Source organism: Castor canadensis, chromosome 11 (genome assembly GCF_047511655.1).
Source record: "Castor canadensis chromosome 11, mCasCan1.hap1v2, whole genome shotgun sequence".
NCBI lineage: Eukaryota > Metazoa > Chordata > Mammalia > Rodentia > Castoridae > Castor > Castor canadensis.
In genome coordinates, this window is record NC_133396.1 from 43,607,571 (window position 1) to 43,624,863 (window position 17,293).

A 17,293-nucleotide genomic window follows, 5' to 3' on the forward strand; every position below is an offset into this window, starting at 1 on the left:
TTTGTATCTGGATCTTAAAAGATCGCAGCAGATCAGGAAGTAGCTTGGCTTGGTCAACATCCATACCTTAAGAACCGATACCTAGCCAAATTCCTATACTTGTGGTCTGAATGTTTCACAGACTTATTCTCGCAGCTGGCAAGCCTGCTGTTCCAGAAAATGTGACTGGCTTGCCTCATTCCTCCCAAGCTCGATGAAGACAGAGATGCTGGTGGTTGGTCAGTGTTGAAGAACCAGGCCACTCCAACTCTGATACTGGCCTCGTCTGCACTTGTCAGAGAACAAACATGTCCAGCCCAGCACCCACTCATTGGCTGGGAAGCACAGTTCCCATGAGAGATGTCTAGCCAGCTTCCAGCCTCAGAGGGAGATAGAGGCTCCCTGGAAGTGATCTTGCATGGCAAGCAATCAAGGGCCCCAATGGGTCAGAAAGGGAGCCTGAGACTCTGGGAACAGAAAGTGCAAGGGTGGCCAAGCGTGCATTAGTTTATTGACCAAACCTCACATTCCAGACAACTTGTGTGACAGTCCAGGAAACTCCTTCAGGCCTGTGGTAGCTGAACACAGTCCTTGGTGGAAAGTTTTACTGGAACATGGTATAGGCAGGACTTATGAGGAGGCAAGCCTTGGAGGAGTCTGACATGGGTCTTCCAAAGAGAACAGTTATACCCTGCCCCCTCCCAAAAAAAAGAGCCCCATAATCAAGTGGTACAAAGGATTAAGAGACCCATTGTGGCCCATGATGAGGAGAGATTAGAGTTCTGCAGCAGTTGTGGGTTCAGAACTGTTCTGAGGGGCCAAGCCTGGACACTCAGGGCCTCAGTTGGCCTACCAGTGAAGGCCTGAGGGTGGTGTCTTCTCATCTTTATTGCTTTCCAGGGAAAAGGGTGGGATCCGGACATCAAAGTGGGAGCCATCAGGTCTTTCGAAGCGGAACGTGCCCCTAAGGGTCAGAGAAAAAATGGCTTAAAGAGAGTCAGGGCTAATGCCCTCCTGAGGATCTGGATAGCCCTATGCCATCCAGGGCCAGAAAAGGATAAGGCAGGCCTGGGCCATCTTCTGTCAAGTCCAAAGACACAAGAGCCCCTCTTGGCCCTACATGAAAAAGAGAAACACAGCTGTGCAGATTCCAGCCTTTGATGCATACTGCATAAAATACCCAACTGTACTTTTGAGATTAAAGTATGAAATACCAGGGGAGAAACCCAACTACATAAGCAACACGGTTCAGACCCAAATCCCTTGACTTAAGTCTTAGTCCAGAGATCATAGGGAACTGGGAAACAGGCAGTCATAAAAACCAGACAAGTCCCAAATGACAATGAGTAACGCACAAGGTTCTGTCATCTCAGGTCCTGACTTGGTCCAGAGTTAACTGTAAACTGAGCTTGCTATTAGCTCTCTCTTTTTTTTAAGACAGGATGTCACTATGTAGCCCAAGCTGACCTTGAACTTGGCATCCTGCTACCTCATCCTTCCCAGTGCTGAGATAAAAAGCATGCTCCACCACACCTGGCTTGACCTCTCATTTTTCTGATCTGCAGCTGTCTATGGAGCTGAGTAGCCCCTCCCCCCAGCATTCTCACTTACCACATGTGCCCACTAGAAGCTTGTAGGGAGACATGGCTGCTATACTGGAACGCAGGTTGCTCCTTGGATAATACTGGCTCCTGTAAGGATTGAGGCAAAATGGGTCAGGCCACAACCCAGAATCACATTCCCTGCACCTGGGGTGACATACTGACTGCCAGTTGATCAGGATTGGATGCCCTAACCCAAACAACCACATCTACAATGACTGCCTGCCAATTCTTCCTCCAACAGCATGACCATTGGCCTAGGCTTTTTATTCTGACTCTGGGAAAATCTCTGACTGACTGAGGGCACTGAGCAAAGATGCTAGGCACAAGACACAAGACCTACTCTAAAAACATCTCGATTCTTTTTTTTTTTTTTTTTCTGTGCTGGAGTTTGAACTCAGGACCTCACTCTTCCTAGGCAGGTGCTCTACCACTTGAGCCACTCCACCAGCTGAAAACATCTCAACATCCATTCACAAGAGCTAAGTACCAAGCACCACAGCAGGTACTCTGTATCCCTTCACTGACTGAATTCTGGTGATCAAAAACTGTGTGTCATCCCCATTTTAGCAGTAAGAAACTGAGATTTTGATTAAATCACTTCCCCAAAGAATATGCAGTAAATATACAGCTAGAGTGTGAAGCCAGACTATCTTCAACTAAGAAAAGGGTTGTAGAAAACCTATCTCACAGGACTGTTATAAAATTTCTGACCCAAGATAACCCAATGTGTTCACACAATAAAAGAACCATGCATTAAGGCCCCAGACTTGCTTGCAGGACCAGGAACTGGAATTTATTGGGCCAGTGATTCTCACCCTGCCCACCACTCCCCGGCCTCGCACTGTCTCCAAGGTGCCCGAGAGACTGAATATCCTCCAGTGCCTCTCTCGGAGCTGTACCACGTCACTGTCCAGGTTCTCTAAGCGGATACAATAGCGCCACTGCAGGGGCAAAGAGAAAACAGTTCGTGAACAGATCTTGGGCAAGTTGGTCTAGAATTCTGTGTAGAGCAAAAGGCAACAGAGGCTGGCACCTACCTGCATTGCATAACTCCACCCCTACTAGGAGGTAAACACCCCACCTCACCATCTGACCCCTAGGCACATCTCTTGAGTTCCCCACTCCCAAGAGAAATACTCACCCAGTAGACATGGGAATTCTGGGCTTCCTGGGGAAAAAACACAAAGAGTTTAAGCCATAGAGGACAAGACTAAATCTGTTTCAATCAGTATGTCTCCAATAGAGGAGAAGTACTCCAAGAAGGTTGCAAAGACCAACCAAGCTACGAATGTCTGTGGAATGATTACAATGGAGATGGAACTATGGCCAATAAGCCCACCCTCCTCTGTGTTCTTCCTGGCCTCCTTCCTTCTCATCTTGTCAAGACTGCCAACACAGCTGGATGCCAACAGAAATCAAGTATAGGGTTCTTAGTTTTCTCATCACTGTCCTGGCCAGCCCTGACCCCCACTGCTGCCTGGGCCCCTGTCCTGGCACAGTGCTCTCTTATGGCAATACTTTGTATACTGGATGTTGATCATGACTTCTGGAAGGCAGGAACAGTCTTCCATTTATATTTGTATCCCCAGGCCCAGCTTAGAGTGAGGCAAGACATAGCTTAACAAATATTTGGCTACTGTATAAAAAGTGTGAAGATTATTACATGCTGACTTAAGCAAGTATGTTTACATTTATCATAAACAAGATTCTCTCTGCAAGAAGGAAGGAAATGCTGGCTTGGAGGACTCCTTTCTAAGATCTGTGACTTTCCTGCTGTAGGTCTTGGTGTTGGCCACACCCAAGAGGCTACTCAACCCCACCCAACACATGAGCCCATCAGAGCAGAACCATAGGGACATGGTTTAGATTTAGAACCCCCCACTCTAACAGTAACACTGGGAACACTACACAGAATCTAGGGCCTAACCCTGCAGAAAGGGGCCCAAGCTGGGCACACACCCTCATGCCCATGTAGAAGGGGATGACAGTGACACGGATGTTCTCAGTTGTTTCCCGGTGAACATCGGAGAGCTCCAACCAGGGATGATTCTTCTCTTGCCAGGCCCGTAGCGTTTCCCGAGCCACAAAAGGGGGTGCTGGGGCAAGAGACAACAAGTTAGTAGAGGCCACAATCCAGGGCATGGCATCTCCTCTCCAACTGCCCCTCCTAGAAACCCTTTCCCAGTGGTTCCCTAAAGGCAAAGGCAAGGCTTTTGGAAAAAGGTTTAAAGCTACTACCGAGAATAAATCATGAGAGGGTAGTGTGATATCATGGGAAAGGAACTGGACCCTGAGTTAAGAGTCCTGGTACAGGTCATGTCAGGGGGAAGATATCAGTGGGAAGAGTGAGGGTAAATGGAAAGGGTGAAGGAGGGCAAATATTGTCCATGTACTTTGTATACAAATGTAAAACTAAACAATAAAACCTGTTGAAACTGTTCAAAGGAGGGGAAGGGAAATGAGGGAGAATGATGGAGGGGTGAATCTAATTAAGATACATTGTAAGCAAATATGTGTCTCAATGAAACCACCCGTACAACTAATACATGCTTTAAAAAAAATAGAAACAAATCAAGAGTTTTGGTCTTCAGACCTCCAGCCACTACCACTTAGCAATCCTGAGTCACTTCTTATCATCCCCAAGCCTCAGTTTCTCTGTAAAGATGCAGTAGCCACTGTCTAGCCACAGAACTAAGGAAAGTGGAACTGTGGAACTAGTTCTATGATACCCTCCTTAAAGAAAGGACCCTCCTATTCCTGCCTCTCTTCTTGAGCAAGATTACCTTTTGTCTGATCATATAGAAGAAATCTTTCAAAGAGCTCGTGTTGAATGGGAACCTGATCCGTGGAAGTATAGGGAAGGATGTCTTCATGGCTGACATAGTCCAAGCCTGGCACACAAAGGCAAAGACAGTGAGACTCACACAGCAGAGGTGACCCTGGCACCATACCTCTCAGCACCATAATCCCTACCAGCACATGACAGGACATGAGACTCCTCCCCCTAGGACACAGCAGACACCTCCTCAAGCACCATTCAGATGCTAACTCCTCACCTGGGATGGCATAGAGGGCCCGGCTGTCATCATGGTTAGCCAAGAAGGTCACAGCTTCTGTCTGAGATCTCTGAGACTAAAGCAAGAAGTAATTCAGGGGTTTTCTTGGCCACTGTCCAGTTCAGAGGCCTTGGGGCCAAGGACTGATATGGACTTTGTCTAACCCCTCTCCCTCCCTTTGTCCCCACTGGAGTGAGAGTTCCCACAGATGGGACTCTCAGGCCCAACCATCTTGCTTACTTACTATATGAGGACAGTCACGGGCATCAATCAGCACCTGATAGTAAGTGTGAGTTTTGCCTTTCACCTCCTTAGAGCCATGGCCAGCAGGGTTCTCTGTTCTGTGGAGTAGAAGCCCCAGATCACACTGAGAGAAGTTGAAGCTATCTGACTCAGCTCCCAGCCACCTCCTCACCTAAACAGGCTGGTCTCTGATTTGAAGAGGCTTTGGCATCGGCTGGGCACCTCTTCAGCAATACTCTAGCCCAGCTGTTCCCCAGGGAGCCCAGGGGGCTCACATAGTCATCATTTGTCTTATGCTCTAGATGACTCTTAGAGGGAAGCCATGATGATTAAATCCAATTGCCACCTCAGTCCCCGGGCCACAAGTACCCTACACCTCTCACACCCTAGAAGTTGTCAGTGATCACTTAATGGAGTTGTTCCTTTTCTTTTATTAATATATTCTAGAGATAATGTGAGATTACAAGAAAAATTCCAACTGAACATCAAGAAACGAATTTTTTTTAAAAGATGGAAAGAAAAAAACCCAGAAGAATGGTTCCCAAACCGTCCCCTGGAATACTGGTTATGAAAACTGAGAGTAGTGTGAGAGTGCATACTGGGGAGGCCTATAGGGACCCTCTTGTTTAAGACTGTCCTTGGCACGCAGCACTTTTGTCTCCATGGGTTATTAGTACCCAAGAAGTATTCTGGAGCTGTTTCTAAGGTCAAGAGGATGCTGAATTCACTCCTGAGATCCCAATTATGTAGGCCTGCCATGAGTCAGGCCTCCTCCTGAGGACACTGTAAGCCATGACAGAGAAACTTACTTTTCCGGAGCTGCAGAAGCCACATCCCGGTCGTACAGTCTGGCCTGCCAGGGAAACAGGACGACACCTCGATAGCCAAACACACTATGAAGGAAAAGCTAGGGGGACAGAGAAGCCTCAGTGAGTCTGCAATCCAGCAAACCTATCCAGGTGGGGCCTTGCCACAAAGTAGTATGGGTAGAGGCAACTGCAGCACACAGTCTTGCCACCTTTTCCCTTGAACTCTGTGACCAACCTGGCCAATTCTGGAACACTCTTTTACCCTCCTCACCTGGCTGACTCCTGTCATCCTTCAGGTCACAGCTTTGACCTTTAAGGAAGCATTCCTTGACCTTCCCTCCATTTAGCCCAATGTATATCCACTGACCATTTGCAAGTCATTAATTCCTTTCTAGACTATAAACTTCATGAAGAACCATGTCTACCTTGCTTTTTGATTTAACCCTAAGGCACAATGCCTGGTCCATTTTTAGGCATACAAAAAAACTGTTGAGTATCCAGGCACTGTTGGCTCAAGCCTGTATTCCTAGTTACTTGGGAGGCTGAGATCAGAAGGATCAAGGTTCAAGGCCAGCCCAGGCATACAGTTTGCAAGACCCCCATCTCCAAAATAACCAGAGTAAAATGGACTGGAGTCATAAACAAAAATCCTTCCTTACCTACAAGGGGCCTAAATCTACCCCCAGTGGACCTGGAACAAAGCTGATACAGAGAAAACAGCCTCACACCCAGAGCTTGCCACACTGTAGTAAGTTTGATAATGAAACATCAAAGGTTTGCTTTTCTGAAAGCTCCCCACTGATTTCCACCATCCACTATGCTAAGAGGAATCTTCTGCAATTTGACTTTCTCCTTACTATTGTCCAGACAATCCCTTTCCCCACTAACTTGGAAAAAGAACCTACTGACATATTAAGTGCATTCAAATCCAGGAACATAGAAACCTCATCTTAAGCCAGGTACTGGTGGCTCATGCCTGCAATTCTAGCCACTAGAAATCAGGAGGATCGAGGTTCAAAGACAGGGCATAATAGTTCTCAAGACCCTATCTTGAAAAAACTCATCAGATAAAAAGGGCTGGTGGAGTGGCTCAAGGTGCAGGCCCTGAGTTCAAACCTCAGTACCACAAAAAGAAACTTCATTGTAAAAGACTTGTAATTCTGGTCTGGCACCAAACTGAAGGTAGATTGGAGCCAGGGGTACAGTTCAGCAGAGGAGCTCTTGCCTAATATGCACAGGCCCTGAATTTGATCCCCAGCACTAAAAGGAAAAAATGAATGAAAAACCATACCATTCAGGCCTGTGACCAAATCTGACTCCATTCATAAGAATACATCATGAAAATGAAAGCTGACCCAGCCCAATACTTACCTGCCCAGTCTCATATTTTCCATTCTGTTTTGGCACCTCAAACACACCAACTGTCTCCAACACTTTGCCCTCTGCTCGGTTTCTGATCAGGAAGGAAAAGAACAAGCAAATGAAAAGCTAAGAAAGTAATGGTACTTATCCATTGTGGGGGGGTGGGGGGAAACAGCTAGGATACTGAGGGGCCAGGACAATGACAGCAGAAAAGGGCTATGGCAGGGTGGCCAGCTGAAACAGATTTGGGGTCTGCCAAGACACACACCACATGCAGAGCTGCTGCCTTTCCTTCTTTGAGGTCCAGCTACAACAAACTACAAGCCCCTACTTGATGAAGACATTGCCAGTCTCCCAGCATGAGATCTGATTGCTCCTAGGTCACTTCCTTCTCTCTTCACTCAGCATTCCAAACATCATGGCCACATACCCTGCTTAAATAAACCCCCTTACCCCCATTTCTTCACTAGCCCACCCTCTTACTTTACATTTCAGTTGTGCCATGCTGTATCTCCGTTAGAGAGACTCTTAACTTCCCTGGGAGCAATGGCTGGGTCTGATTAGCCTATACTGCCCCTCAGAGCCTAGTGTATAAGAGCTGCTCTAACCACAGTTTTGTACTAAGCCTAGTGTGGCAGTACATACATGTCTATAATCCCAGCACTCAGAAGGTTGAGACAGGAGGCTCATGAGTTTGAGGTCAGCTTGAGCTATATAGTGAGACACTGTCTCCAAAAAAAACTTTTTTGATACTGTATCATAATTCTATGTCCATCTCTTCTCAAAACTGTACTAGTCCATAGTGTACCCTTAAGAGTTTAATCATCTCTGGATTACCTATTGTGCCCCACACATTACACCTACTACTGCAGTCTCTCAATAGTTTTTGTTCAGATTTGCATCAGTTTTCACAGGAGCCTTAAATTGCAAGTAACTATCACCTCTCCCCAATATCACCATCTAGCCTCAGCCAATATGAGGTCAGCTCTGACAGTTACACAGGACCCTTCAAAGCACTTGTTGCATTGTGGAGATGTGAACTTCTGTCTCATCCCTGGAGGCACAGCTCACCCCCGTGCCTCAAATCCCCTTCCCCAAGTCACACAGAGGAAACCAGGCTCCCCAAGGTCATGCGGAAACCTAGGACCCACGAGGACAAGGGCCCACAAGTCAATTTGTCTCCCACCTCTAGCATCTTTCTAATCGGGGCTGGGGACTGTGGCTGTACTGAAAGGCGCCCACTAACAGGGTGCTGGGGACCCCAGCCAAGAAGGTAGGATTCTCTCGGGGAGCGTTACTAGTTCCCCCTCGGAGCCAGCCCTGCAGAGCCAAGAGTTCTGGGCCGCGCTCCTTTCTCTGCTCCTGGCACAAGTCCCAGGCAGCGCACATAGGCTCTTTGCTCGGGACCCTCTCCCAGGTTGAACTCCGGTCACCCTCAAGTGGCCGAGCATCCTGGCCTCCTCGCTGCCCAGGAACACGTTCTCTGGGTTCTGGGCACGGCTCCCGAGTCCCCTCGCTCCGTCCCTCACCGGGACGAGAGATGCCTTCGCGTCGTCGTACTCGCCCCTGGCGTAAAGGCTCCCGCTCCACCCGCAGCACAGAGCGGCCTCAACTCTCGGGCCACGGTCAGTGACCGGGACCACCAGCGGTGGCCCACGGCCAGGGCCCGCCGGGCCACACAGCCTGCCATGTCCGGCTGGAGCGCCCGCTCGGCTGCTGACACAGGGCCCGACCCGCGGCCGGGCGGCGTCCCGCCCCCGCCCCACACTGCCCCGCGCTTCGTCCCCGCCCCCTTGGCCCTTTGCCCCGTCTCGCCCCGCCCCGCCCCGCCCCACCCCGCCCCGCCCCGCCCCGCAGGTTCCAAGCTACTTCCGGCGCAGACGAGCGGAAGTCCGAGTTAAGGATCACCTGACCATAGAATCAGCTAGATATGGCGTCTTCCTTACTTGCTGGCGAACGACTGGTTCGCGCTTTGGGCCCCGGCGGAGAATTGGAGCCAGAGCACCTGCCCAGGAAACTGCGGGCCCAGCTTGAGGCCGCACTAAGGAAGAAGAACACGGGCGGTAATGGCCGTAGTGGCCCCCAACGCTTAGTTTCCTTCCGTCTGATTCGGGATCTGCACCAGCATCTGAGAGAAAGGGGTGAGCCAGTCTCCAGGCCAGGGTCGCCTCCCTCTTTCCAGATCTACTCCTTCCATCACTCTCCCTCTCCTGCTGTGTACTCACGTAACCAATCCTCATAAACCCCAGGGTCACTCCCTTCCCGGTGCCTGTGAGAATTCTTCCTGGATGGCAAATTTTGCTTGTGCAGATTCTGTTCTTTTAAGTCTCCTCCTGCGGGCACACCCGACCCTTGAGAAGGTCGAGGTTCTAACCCAGTTTCATCTCCCAGATTCAATTTCTTCCTATTTGGCACATTAGGAACTTAGCATAGTGATCTTGTCCTGATTGGGAATATGAAATTATTTCCATCTCAAAAGCAAGAGTGGTGAAGTTTGATGCATGCCTGCTCTTTTATTTTTTGGAGGGCGGGAGTAGATAGGTTGAAAGATCTGGACTAGGAATAGCATATTTTCCTGTTTTTGTCACTAACTCCCTTGGAAGAAGTCATTTTTCCTCCGTGGGCCTCAATTCCTTTTCTGTAAAGGGAAGGAATAAGACAAATTGGTGTGTTAGATGTTTTGCCAGAATTAACATAGACTAGCCAGAAGTGCAAAGGGTAGACTGCACAACTATTAGAACTAAAAAAGGACCTCAAAAAGAGATAATCTAGTACAGTGTCCTCTGAATACTACAACCTAAGCCTAGTTAGGGAAGATCCCTTGTAGTTACAGAAATGACCTAATCCAAAAGCAGATGTTATGTGTTGGTTATAATATTGGCTGGGTATTTGAGATCTGACAGTTAAAGCTAACTGTGCGGCATGAGGAAATACTTCGGTGGAATTGTCCTAGATTTCTCACAATTGAAAATGACCTAGGGGTGGGTTGACATAGGTATGGCCATGCTTTAGTTCAGGAGAAAAAAGAAACTGGCTCTTCTCTGATAATCTTTCACTCTCAGGTCTATGGGTCACTATGTGGAAACCTTTTCTTCCAGATTCTACACTATACCTTCATGAACTCCTAGAAGGCAGTGAAATCTATCTCCCAGAGTTTGTGAAGCCTCCCCGGGTATGTAAGGGATATGTTCATGAGAGCAGGAATTGGCTAGTTGTGCATTGAGTTTATTGACTTTTGGGCTCACAGTTTTGTCTTAAATCTTAAGCATCTGGGATGAAGGGCCTTCTCTATTAGCTTTATAAAACTAGAATCTAAAAAAACAATTTCCAAAGCAATGGAACTATAATTGGCACCCTTACTTAGCAGTACAGTGCCTCTTTGAAGCAATGATTATGACATACTTTATAGCTAGAAATATGTAGACGAACATTATTCTTCCCATGTGACTTTTCTACTTTAGAACCCAGAGCTAGTTGCCCGGCTGGAGAAGATTAAAATACAGCTGGCCAATGAGGAATATAAGCGAATCACTCATAATGTCACCTGTCAGGTAAGGGCTTGCTCTTCAATTCATGGGCCTAAAAACAGGGCCCTGCACTGGAAAGAGATACAGAAGAAGAAAAAACAACATGGGAACTTGGTTGGTATACTGTTCCAGAACCACAGAATCTCTGTGTTGCATACAAACTAAACATTAGCCTGGGGGTATGGCTCAAGTGGTAGAGTACCTGCCTAGCAAGCACAAGGCCCTGAGTTCAGACCCCAGTACTGCCAAACTAAATGTTATTTCCAACGCATTCACTGAGACTCTGGACTTAGATAGTGACTGATTCTTAAGTATTATAAAGTGGAGATGAGCCTTGGAGCCTTCTTTCATTTTTGAGACAGGGTCTCACTGTATAGCCCAGACTGGCCTGGAAGTCAAGATCCTCCTATCTTAGCCTCCTGAGTGCTGGGATGCATGGTATATACAACCACACCAGCCTAGGAGCCTTTTTTCTGACAGGATTCCCTACTATTCTCTGGAGCACGTCTACCCTAAAACAGGAGAGGAGGTGAGTACTGGGAACCTATGGCTTGTCTCTGAAATGCTTACTCTGTGGTCCAGAAAAGAATCAAAACTGGTCCTAGGCAAAAGAATCCATGGTAAATGCAGAGTTAATGTGTTAAGGAATTGAGGACTGTGATCAGACTGACAAAGGGTGCACTCTGAGCTGCCTCTGAACTACCTCCATTCTGAATCATCTGCTTTTTCTATTTCCTAGGACTCAAGGCAAAGTGGAACTCTCAATGATCTGGGAAAGCAAGGTGAGATGCTAGGAAACCAGGTTGCTAAAACCTCTCCTTGTGTGGGGGCTGGAGGTGGGGCTCAAGCAGTAGACCAACTGCCTGCTTTGCAAGTATAAAGCCCTGAATTCAAACCCCAGTTCCCACCCAAAAAAAACTACTTCTCCCTGGGATTGGTTGTGGCATCCTTCCCACCCCAGCATGGGTTTAAGGCTGGGCTGTTCAGATTTGCTGTTTCAAGAGAACCCAGTTGATGGGGGAGGCAGCCATGAGGTGAGAGGGCCTCCTGAAAAATGCTGACCTAAAGGTTTCTTCTCTGGGCTCCTCCACAAAGTGAGGTCAGTGAAGGCTCTGGTCATCACTATCTTCAACTTCATTGTCACGGTGGCAGCTGCCTTTGTCTGCACTTATCTTGGAAGCCAGTATATCTTCACAGAAATGGCTTCGGTGAGTAGGTCCTGGGTAGGACAAAGTGCCCAGGTATTAGTGGAAAAAGGAGGATGTGTGAAAGTGCTTTGCGTAGGTTAAAAATTGAGCATATATTTATGCAGTAAACAAAGGGCATATTTGAGCTTTCCAGCAGTCATGGGGGTTGGTAGTAATCCCAAAACAAGCCAGATCCTGTTTCTTCCTCTCCCAAGTTAGAGGCTTGGTTGCGGGGGTGGGGGGTGGTTTCCATCCTTATTAGGGGTGCTAAGGACCGCAGAGCTGGACATTGGCCTGCATCTCCTAAAGCCTACTTTTCCCTTTTCCCAGCGGGTACTGGCTGCATTGATCGTCGCCTCAGTGGTGGGTCTGGCTGAGCTGTATGTCATGGTGCGGGTGATGGAAGGCGAGTTGGGAGAACTGTAACTGGTGCTTCATTGTCAAAATCTAGAGAAGGTTTTTCAGGGCCCCAGGCTTTCAACTGCCAACCACTGACTCTCAACCAACATGTGAGGCTCTTTGTACTCAGCTGCAGTTAGGCCACCTGCTATTCCTGCAGGGAGCTGTGTTTGGTTTTTTTCTTTTGTTGTTTTTTTTTTTTTTTGGTGCTGGGGTTTGCACTCAGAGCCTACACCTTGAGCCACTCCACCAGCCCTTTTTTGTGATGAGTTTTTTCAAGATAGGGTCTCACGAACTATTTGTCTAGGCTGGCTCCGAACCACGATCCTCCTGATACTGCCTCCTAAGTATCTAGGATTACAGGCGTGAGCCACCAGTGCCTGGCCAACACTTCTTCAGAACTAAAAGAACTGCTCTCTCCATGCTTTCTCCTGAAGCTAGTGCCCATCTGCCTTCTCCAGTCCATTCTGGGCACTGCTGGGATTGGGGTGTTTCTATCAAGATAAGTTGAATAAAGGCCTTCCCAAAAGTAGATCATACTGCCTTGAACTCGCCCAAGTTTGCACATAACTGCTATCCTTCATCCACCCATCTTTGGTGCAGGCCTGTATTGAGGTCAGAGGCCTCCAAGAAAACGGAACAGCTCCCTCTGTCTAGTTTATGCTAGAGAGGAACAAATCAGAGGGCATACATCAAAAAAGAGAAAGATGGATCGGTATAAGATAGTGGAACTGGAAGCCAGGCAGCTACCTTTTTGGAAAAGGAAATATTACCTACTTTTTTGGAAGGCAAAACAGACTGAGAGAGAACAAATGACCAGCCATGGTACTTCCTCTTATTATGTGGAGCAAAAAACTCCTGTGTTTTCCTGATGGCTTTGTGTAATATTAAATTTGTGAGAACTTAACTAAGTGGTAGAATGACAGAGTCTGTGTAAGATGCTTAAATGGGTGTCACCCTCAGTTATTTATCCAATAAATATTTATCGTGTCTAGTGTATTCTTATTTCAAATCCTGTGAAAACTAACAAAAAGCTCAAAGAACTTCCATGATTCTGAGAATTAGGAAGGGTCTGCTACTAATGGGAGTCTCTTTTCCTATTTGTTCAATGCATATGCTCCTATAGGGTTTTTTGCCCAAAAGCTTTTCTATTCTTACAAATTATATATTCACCAGCTCAATGGACATTTCCTCCACAAAGTGCCCATTTCTGTTAGTTGGGAAAATTGTCAGCTGTGGGAAAATGTAGCTGTCATTTTACAGTGTTCCTAGAAACCTACACTGTTGAAGATTGGGTCAGAGAGCTGCCCTGAAGTCTTGTGGGGACTGGTAGCTTGCTTTCCTGTGTCTGCATTCTATGCACCAGGCTGCTCACATGTCCCCATGCCTGAATTTAGGTTGGAAGGCTTCTGAATGTTAAAGAGATTTTAACTTTGACTTTATCAGAATCTCAACAGCTTAGGATATCTTAGTAAAATTAGGGTTATTCTGTTCCCCCTTGCCATTCATTAGGATAGAATTTCCACTGGATCCCAGCCCCCTGCACACAAGCCAACAGGCGTCAATGGGTTTGAGCTCTTACCAAGAGCTGCTTTATGGACCAGGTACTGTGCTAGGGGATAGAGAAGCAAAAAACTTAGCTCCTGCATAATGAGTAATGAAGAGACAGCCATTGTAGGAGGGTTCCATATGGGAGAACCAAGACAAGATTAGGAATCAGGTAACCAGTTCTTAGCACGGAAAAGGAAGCTCTGTCTTAGCCATTTCTCTCTGCCTACCACGCTTTCTCCTGCTTTCTGGGTCCAAGAAATGCTTGGAAGGTGTTCAGAGGGATAAGAAGTTTGAGGCCCTCCCAGTTTCTCATAGTCTATATGGAGAAGCAGAGGAAACCAGCATTATAGAGTTTTTATAAGATGTTACACACCACATGAAGCCCTTTATGTACATTATTCTTAAACAGAAAGGAAGCAAGTGTTGCCATCCCTGCTTTTCAGGGACATGGAATTTCAGAGTTATAGTTACAAAGCAGAGCCAGGGTTTGAATACAGCACAGACTGATCTCAAACTCCATGCTCTTCTCCCCAGAGTAAGGCAGCACCAGAGGAAGAGGCAACTGAAATGTCCTAGAATCAGCTGGACTGAAAGGGATGCTAGTAGAGGCTCCCATCTCCCCAGGGTCTATCAGAGCTCTAAATCCTTCAATTAATCATCCCTCTAACTAATCCCAGCAGAATCCTGGATAATACCTTCCACCCAGGGTCTGTGGAACCTGGCCTTATTTGGGGATTAGGTGATGGAGATAAATTTTCAAGGCAAACAGCCCTCATCCCCATTTGTAGCACACAACAATCCAGATGAAGGTAAAGAGTTGGGTTTTATTTGGAGATTAGTTGGTATTACAGATGACAGTGATACCAAACCCAGTGCTGCTGTATCTCCTCCACCTCAGATCTGTCACGTCCCGCAGCACCACGTCAGAGGACATCCATCTGATCTTTATGAAAAATTGAATCAACCTAAGCCCCAGGCTCCCGTTTCTGTTACTTTAATATCACTCCCACTTTAGATACATAGATCAGATTAATTTGTCTAGGTGGTAGGAAATCAAGAGAGGGGGCCTTGAGCCATAAAAGGTTGGGTCCCCAGCAGTCCAGATTAGCAGCAGTTCTCCCCATGGCTCACTTAGCAGTTAATTAGGTGGCCTGATGGACCCTCACCAGAGAGTGGCCACTTAAGAAAGGAGGTCATCAGCTGAGGTGGAAAGAATTGATCAAGCCTGGCAAGAGAGGGGAAACATGGCTTCCTACCTCATCTTTCTGATGGCATCTTCTGCCAAGACAATGGTTATATGCCCCCAGGAGTGGCCAGGATGTTGGCTAAGAGGAGCCAAGCCCCAGTCACTGCATCTAGGCTGGGCTGGAGGCTGATAGAAGGGGTCCTTGAGCTAAACCCTTCCTGTTAGATAACTGCTATGTAAATGGAGGGGGCAGGAGTTCCATTTTTGAGTTCAATCCTGGGAGGGGTTGCATGGGCCACGAGAGCCAGAGTAGAGATCTTAAAAAATTTTGAACCTCGATTAGGAGTGGTCCACATTAGTGACAATGGCTGAGGCATAAATAAGGTCAGACAGGCTACCCAGTGAGGTCTGAGGAGTAGCTTGCTCCAAAAAAGGGTGAAACCCTGGATCCCTGGCCATTCCCCATGGTGCTGCAGCTTTAGTCCCTGCCCGTCCCTGCCTTGGATCCAAGCCAGGAGCTGCACAGGAGGCCTCTGGACATGCTGAGGTGCACTGAACCATGCTGGTGGCAAGTGAAGGCTGGCCTGTTTGGGGCATGCAGGACTGCTGGGAGGTGTCTAGAAGAGAACAGGAGCTTGAAGGAGACTCAGGCCTGGGACTGAAGCCTCCTGACTTCCTGTTCTTGATTCTCTTGGCCCGGCGGTTCTGGAACCACACCTGGGAGGGAAGACGAAGGGTCTATCCTGTCTCTAGCACCCCTCCCCTGGAGCAGGGAAGACAACCTAAAGGCAAGATTCCCAGAGAATGGGCTGAAAGTCAAGCCCAGAAGTTGGCTATGTGACCCTATCTGGAGGCAGGGAAAGGGGTCACAACTCACCTGGATCTTGGCCTCTGGAAGGCGGGTGACCTGGGCCAAGTGTTCACGAGTGCCAATGTCAGGATAGGGCCATGCTGCAAACACCCGCTCCAATTCCAGCAGCTGCCCAACGCTGAAGGTGGTCCTCTTTCTCCGATGGGGACCCAACCCACTGACACGGTCTGTAGGCCAGGGTGGGCATCAAGCCAGGACTCCCTGCAAGAGCCTCCACCCAACCTTGTAGCTTTGGATAGATCCTATAGCTCCCCTCGACTTCCCACCCCTTCCTTCTCCATCACACCCTGGCCCACCTCACCCTCCCCACCCTTTCCCCCAGATCACCTTGAGATGCCTGCTCACGGCTGGCCATGGAGCTGGCAGAGGCCATGCCAGGGCTGTGCCCACACTAGACCCCTCCTTGTGGGGTTTTATGCTGCTCAAAGGAGTTGAACCCGCCCCTACAGGGGATATGCTTAGAGTACACTCCTACAAAGCAGAGGGGTGGGGTAAGGCAGGCTTGGAGCTGATGGGGGTATGGGTGGGGCAAGTTTGATGGCCCCGCCTCATTTCAGCCTCACAAGGAAACTGGGTCCAGCCTCCGTCCTCAAACCTCAGCCTCCTGAACTCTATACTGCATGAAAATCCTTCCCAGGGTCCTTTCTGAAAGCCACAAAAATCCATCTCCATTGCTCCCAGGACGCTGGCTGGCCCTTCTGGAATTCTTGGTGCCCTGGTCCTGGCTCCCTTCAGGGGGATGTGGGTGGAGTCCTATGCCACAAGGGGTGGGGATGGGGTGATAAAGATAGAGACAACAGATGAGCTGGAGCCACCTGCTGTCAGCAAGGCTGGGGAATTGATGTTGCCACTAGATTGTCCTTGGGACTGTTCTAGAGCTTTGTCTCTACCTAATGGTTTCTGGCCCCTCAAGAACCCAGATGGGCTTCCTGGGGTCCAGAAACCTGGAGCCAGGGAGACCCAAGTTGGGGTTTGAGAGATATTTGCTTTTAGGTCAGGTGTGGTGGTACACAACTATCATACCAACACTCGGGAGTCTGAAGCAGGAGAAGCTCAAGTTTGAGACCAGTCTGGACTACATAGAAAGACCCTGTCTAACACCTACCCCCCCCAAAAGGATGTTTACTTTTACAGTGTTCTTTTCTTCCTTTGAAGTCTTCTGGTCTGCTTTGCTAACAGCAGGGGTGCATGTATATTTCCTTCCAGTTTCTGTCCTTCCCTATCTCTCTTGATCTCACTGCTTCCCACTGCAGACCCAGGACAAAGACCTCAAAGAAAGGCCCATCCTAGGAATGAGTTATGGGAAGCGTGGTGGTCAGTTCCTCTGCCACTCAGGAACTAACTAGATTTTAGATTCAGGATGGGCAGAAAAGCTGAGCTAGAGCCCTACCTCCACTTTCTTCTCTCTTCTCTAACACCCTAGTCAACTCCAATGGCAAAGTAGGTCTCACTGCCGTGGGGAGGGTGTGACTTGGTAACTTCTGTCACCAGAGGGGTTCAAGACCTGTGTAGCTGTTGG

At 48.2% G+C, this 17,293-nt stretch overlaps 3 protein-coding genes across 3 annotated transcripts; 1 reads left to right on the forward strand and 2 right to left on the reverse strand.

Annotated features, from left to right (window-relative positions):
- Positions 1-470: 470 nt before the first annotated feature.
- On the reverse strand, positions 471-8,815 carry Poldip2 (DNA polymerase delta interacting protein 2). Its single transcript, XM_020182494.2, has 11 exons — positions 8,583-8,815; positions 7,063-7,144; positions 5,692-5,789; positions 4,884-4,980; positions 4,640-4,715; positions 4,367-4,474; positions 3,543-3,679; positions 2,725-2,751; positions 2,399-2,524; positions 1,591-1,670; positions 471-943 (listed from the first exon to the last, which is right to left on the reverse strand). Exons 1-11 carry the CDS (start codon positions 8,741-8,743, stop codon positions 829-831), a joined length of 1,107 nt encoding a protein of 368 aa, XP_020038083.2. The 5' UTR covers positions 8,744-8,815; the 3' UTR covers positions 471-828.
- A 126-nt stretch (positions 8,816-8,941) lies between these two features.
- Vma12 (vacuolar ATPase assembly factor VMA12) lies at positions 8,942-13,157 on the forward strand. Its single transcript, XM_020182497.2, has 6 exons — positions 8,942-9,194; positions 10,152-10,225; positions 10,515-10,604; positions 11,320-11,362; positions 11,676-11,788; positions 12,098-13,157. The coding sequence occupies exons 1-6, from the start codon at positions 8,984-8,986 to the stop codon at positions 12,191-12,193; spliced, it is 627 nt and encodes a 208-aa protein (XP_020038086.1). The 5' UTR covers positions 8,942-8,983; the 3' UTR covers positions 12,194-13,157.
- A 1,252-nt stretch (positions 13,158-14,409) lies between these two features.
- Sebox (SEBOX homeobox) lies at positions 14,410-16,147 on the reverse strand. The gene is made up of 3 exons (XM_020182507.2): positions 16,102-16,147; positions 15,781-15,941; positions 14,410-15,620 (listed from the first exon to the last, which is right to left on the reverse strand). Exons 1-3 carry the CDS (start codon positions 16,145-16,147, stop codon positions 15,243-15,245), a joined length of 585 nt encoding a protein of 194 aa, XP_020038096.2. The 3' UTR covers positions 14,410-15,242.
- Between the last annotated feature and the right edge of the window lie 1,146 nt (positions 16,148-17,293).

Excerpts from the sequence above, each read along its gene's own strand:
- Poldip2 (XM_020182494.2), bottom strand. The coding sequence starts at position 8,743 with ATGGCAGGCTGTGTGGCCCGGCGGGCCCTGGCCGTGGGCCACCGCTGG. Across the intron at positions 7,145-8,582 it reads CGAAGGCATCTCTCGTCCCG|AAACCGAGCAGAGGGCAAAG; the intron begins GTGAGGGACGGA and ends CTTCCTGATCAG. Across the intron at positions 1,671-2,398 it reads GCCGGGGAGTGGTGGGCAGG|GAGCCAGTATTATCCAAGGA; the intron begins GTGAGAATCACT and ends CAATCCTTACAG.
- Vma12 (XM_020182497.2), top strand. The coding sequence starts at position 8,984 with ATGGCGTCTTCCTTACTTGCTGGCGAACGACTGGTTCGCGCTTTGGGC. Across the intron at positions 10,226-10,514 it reads AGTTTGTGAAGCCTCCCCGG|AACCCAGAGCTAGTTGCCCG; the intron begins GTATGTAAGGGA and ends TTTCTACTTTAG. Across the intron at positions 11,789-12,097 it reads TCTTCACAGAAATGGCTTCG|CGGGTACTGGCTGCATTGAT; the intron begins GTGAGTAGGTCC and ends CCCTTTTCCCAG.
- Sebox (XM_020182507.2), bottom strand. The coding sequence starts at position 16,147 with ATGGCCTCTGCCAGCTCCATGGCCAGCCGTGAGCAGGCATCTCAAG. Across the intron at positions 15,942-16,101 it reads CCGTGAGCAGGCATCTCAAG|ACCGTGTCAGTGGGTTGGGT; the intron begins GTGATCTGGGGG and ends CCTGGCCTACAG. Across the intron at positions 15,621-15,780 it reads TTCCAGAGGCCAAGATCCAG|GTGTGGTTCCAGAACCGCCG; the intron begins GTGAGTTGTGAC and ends CTTCCCTCCCAG.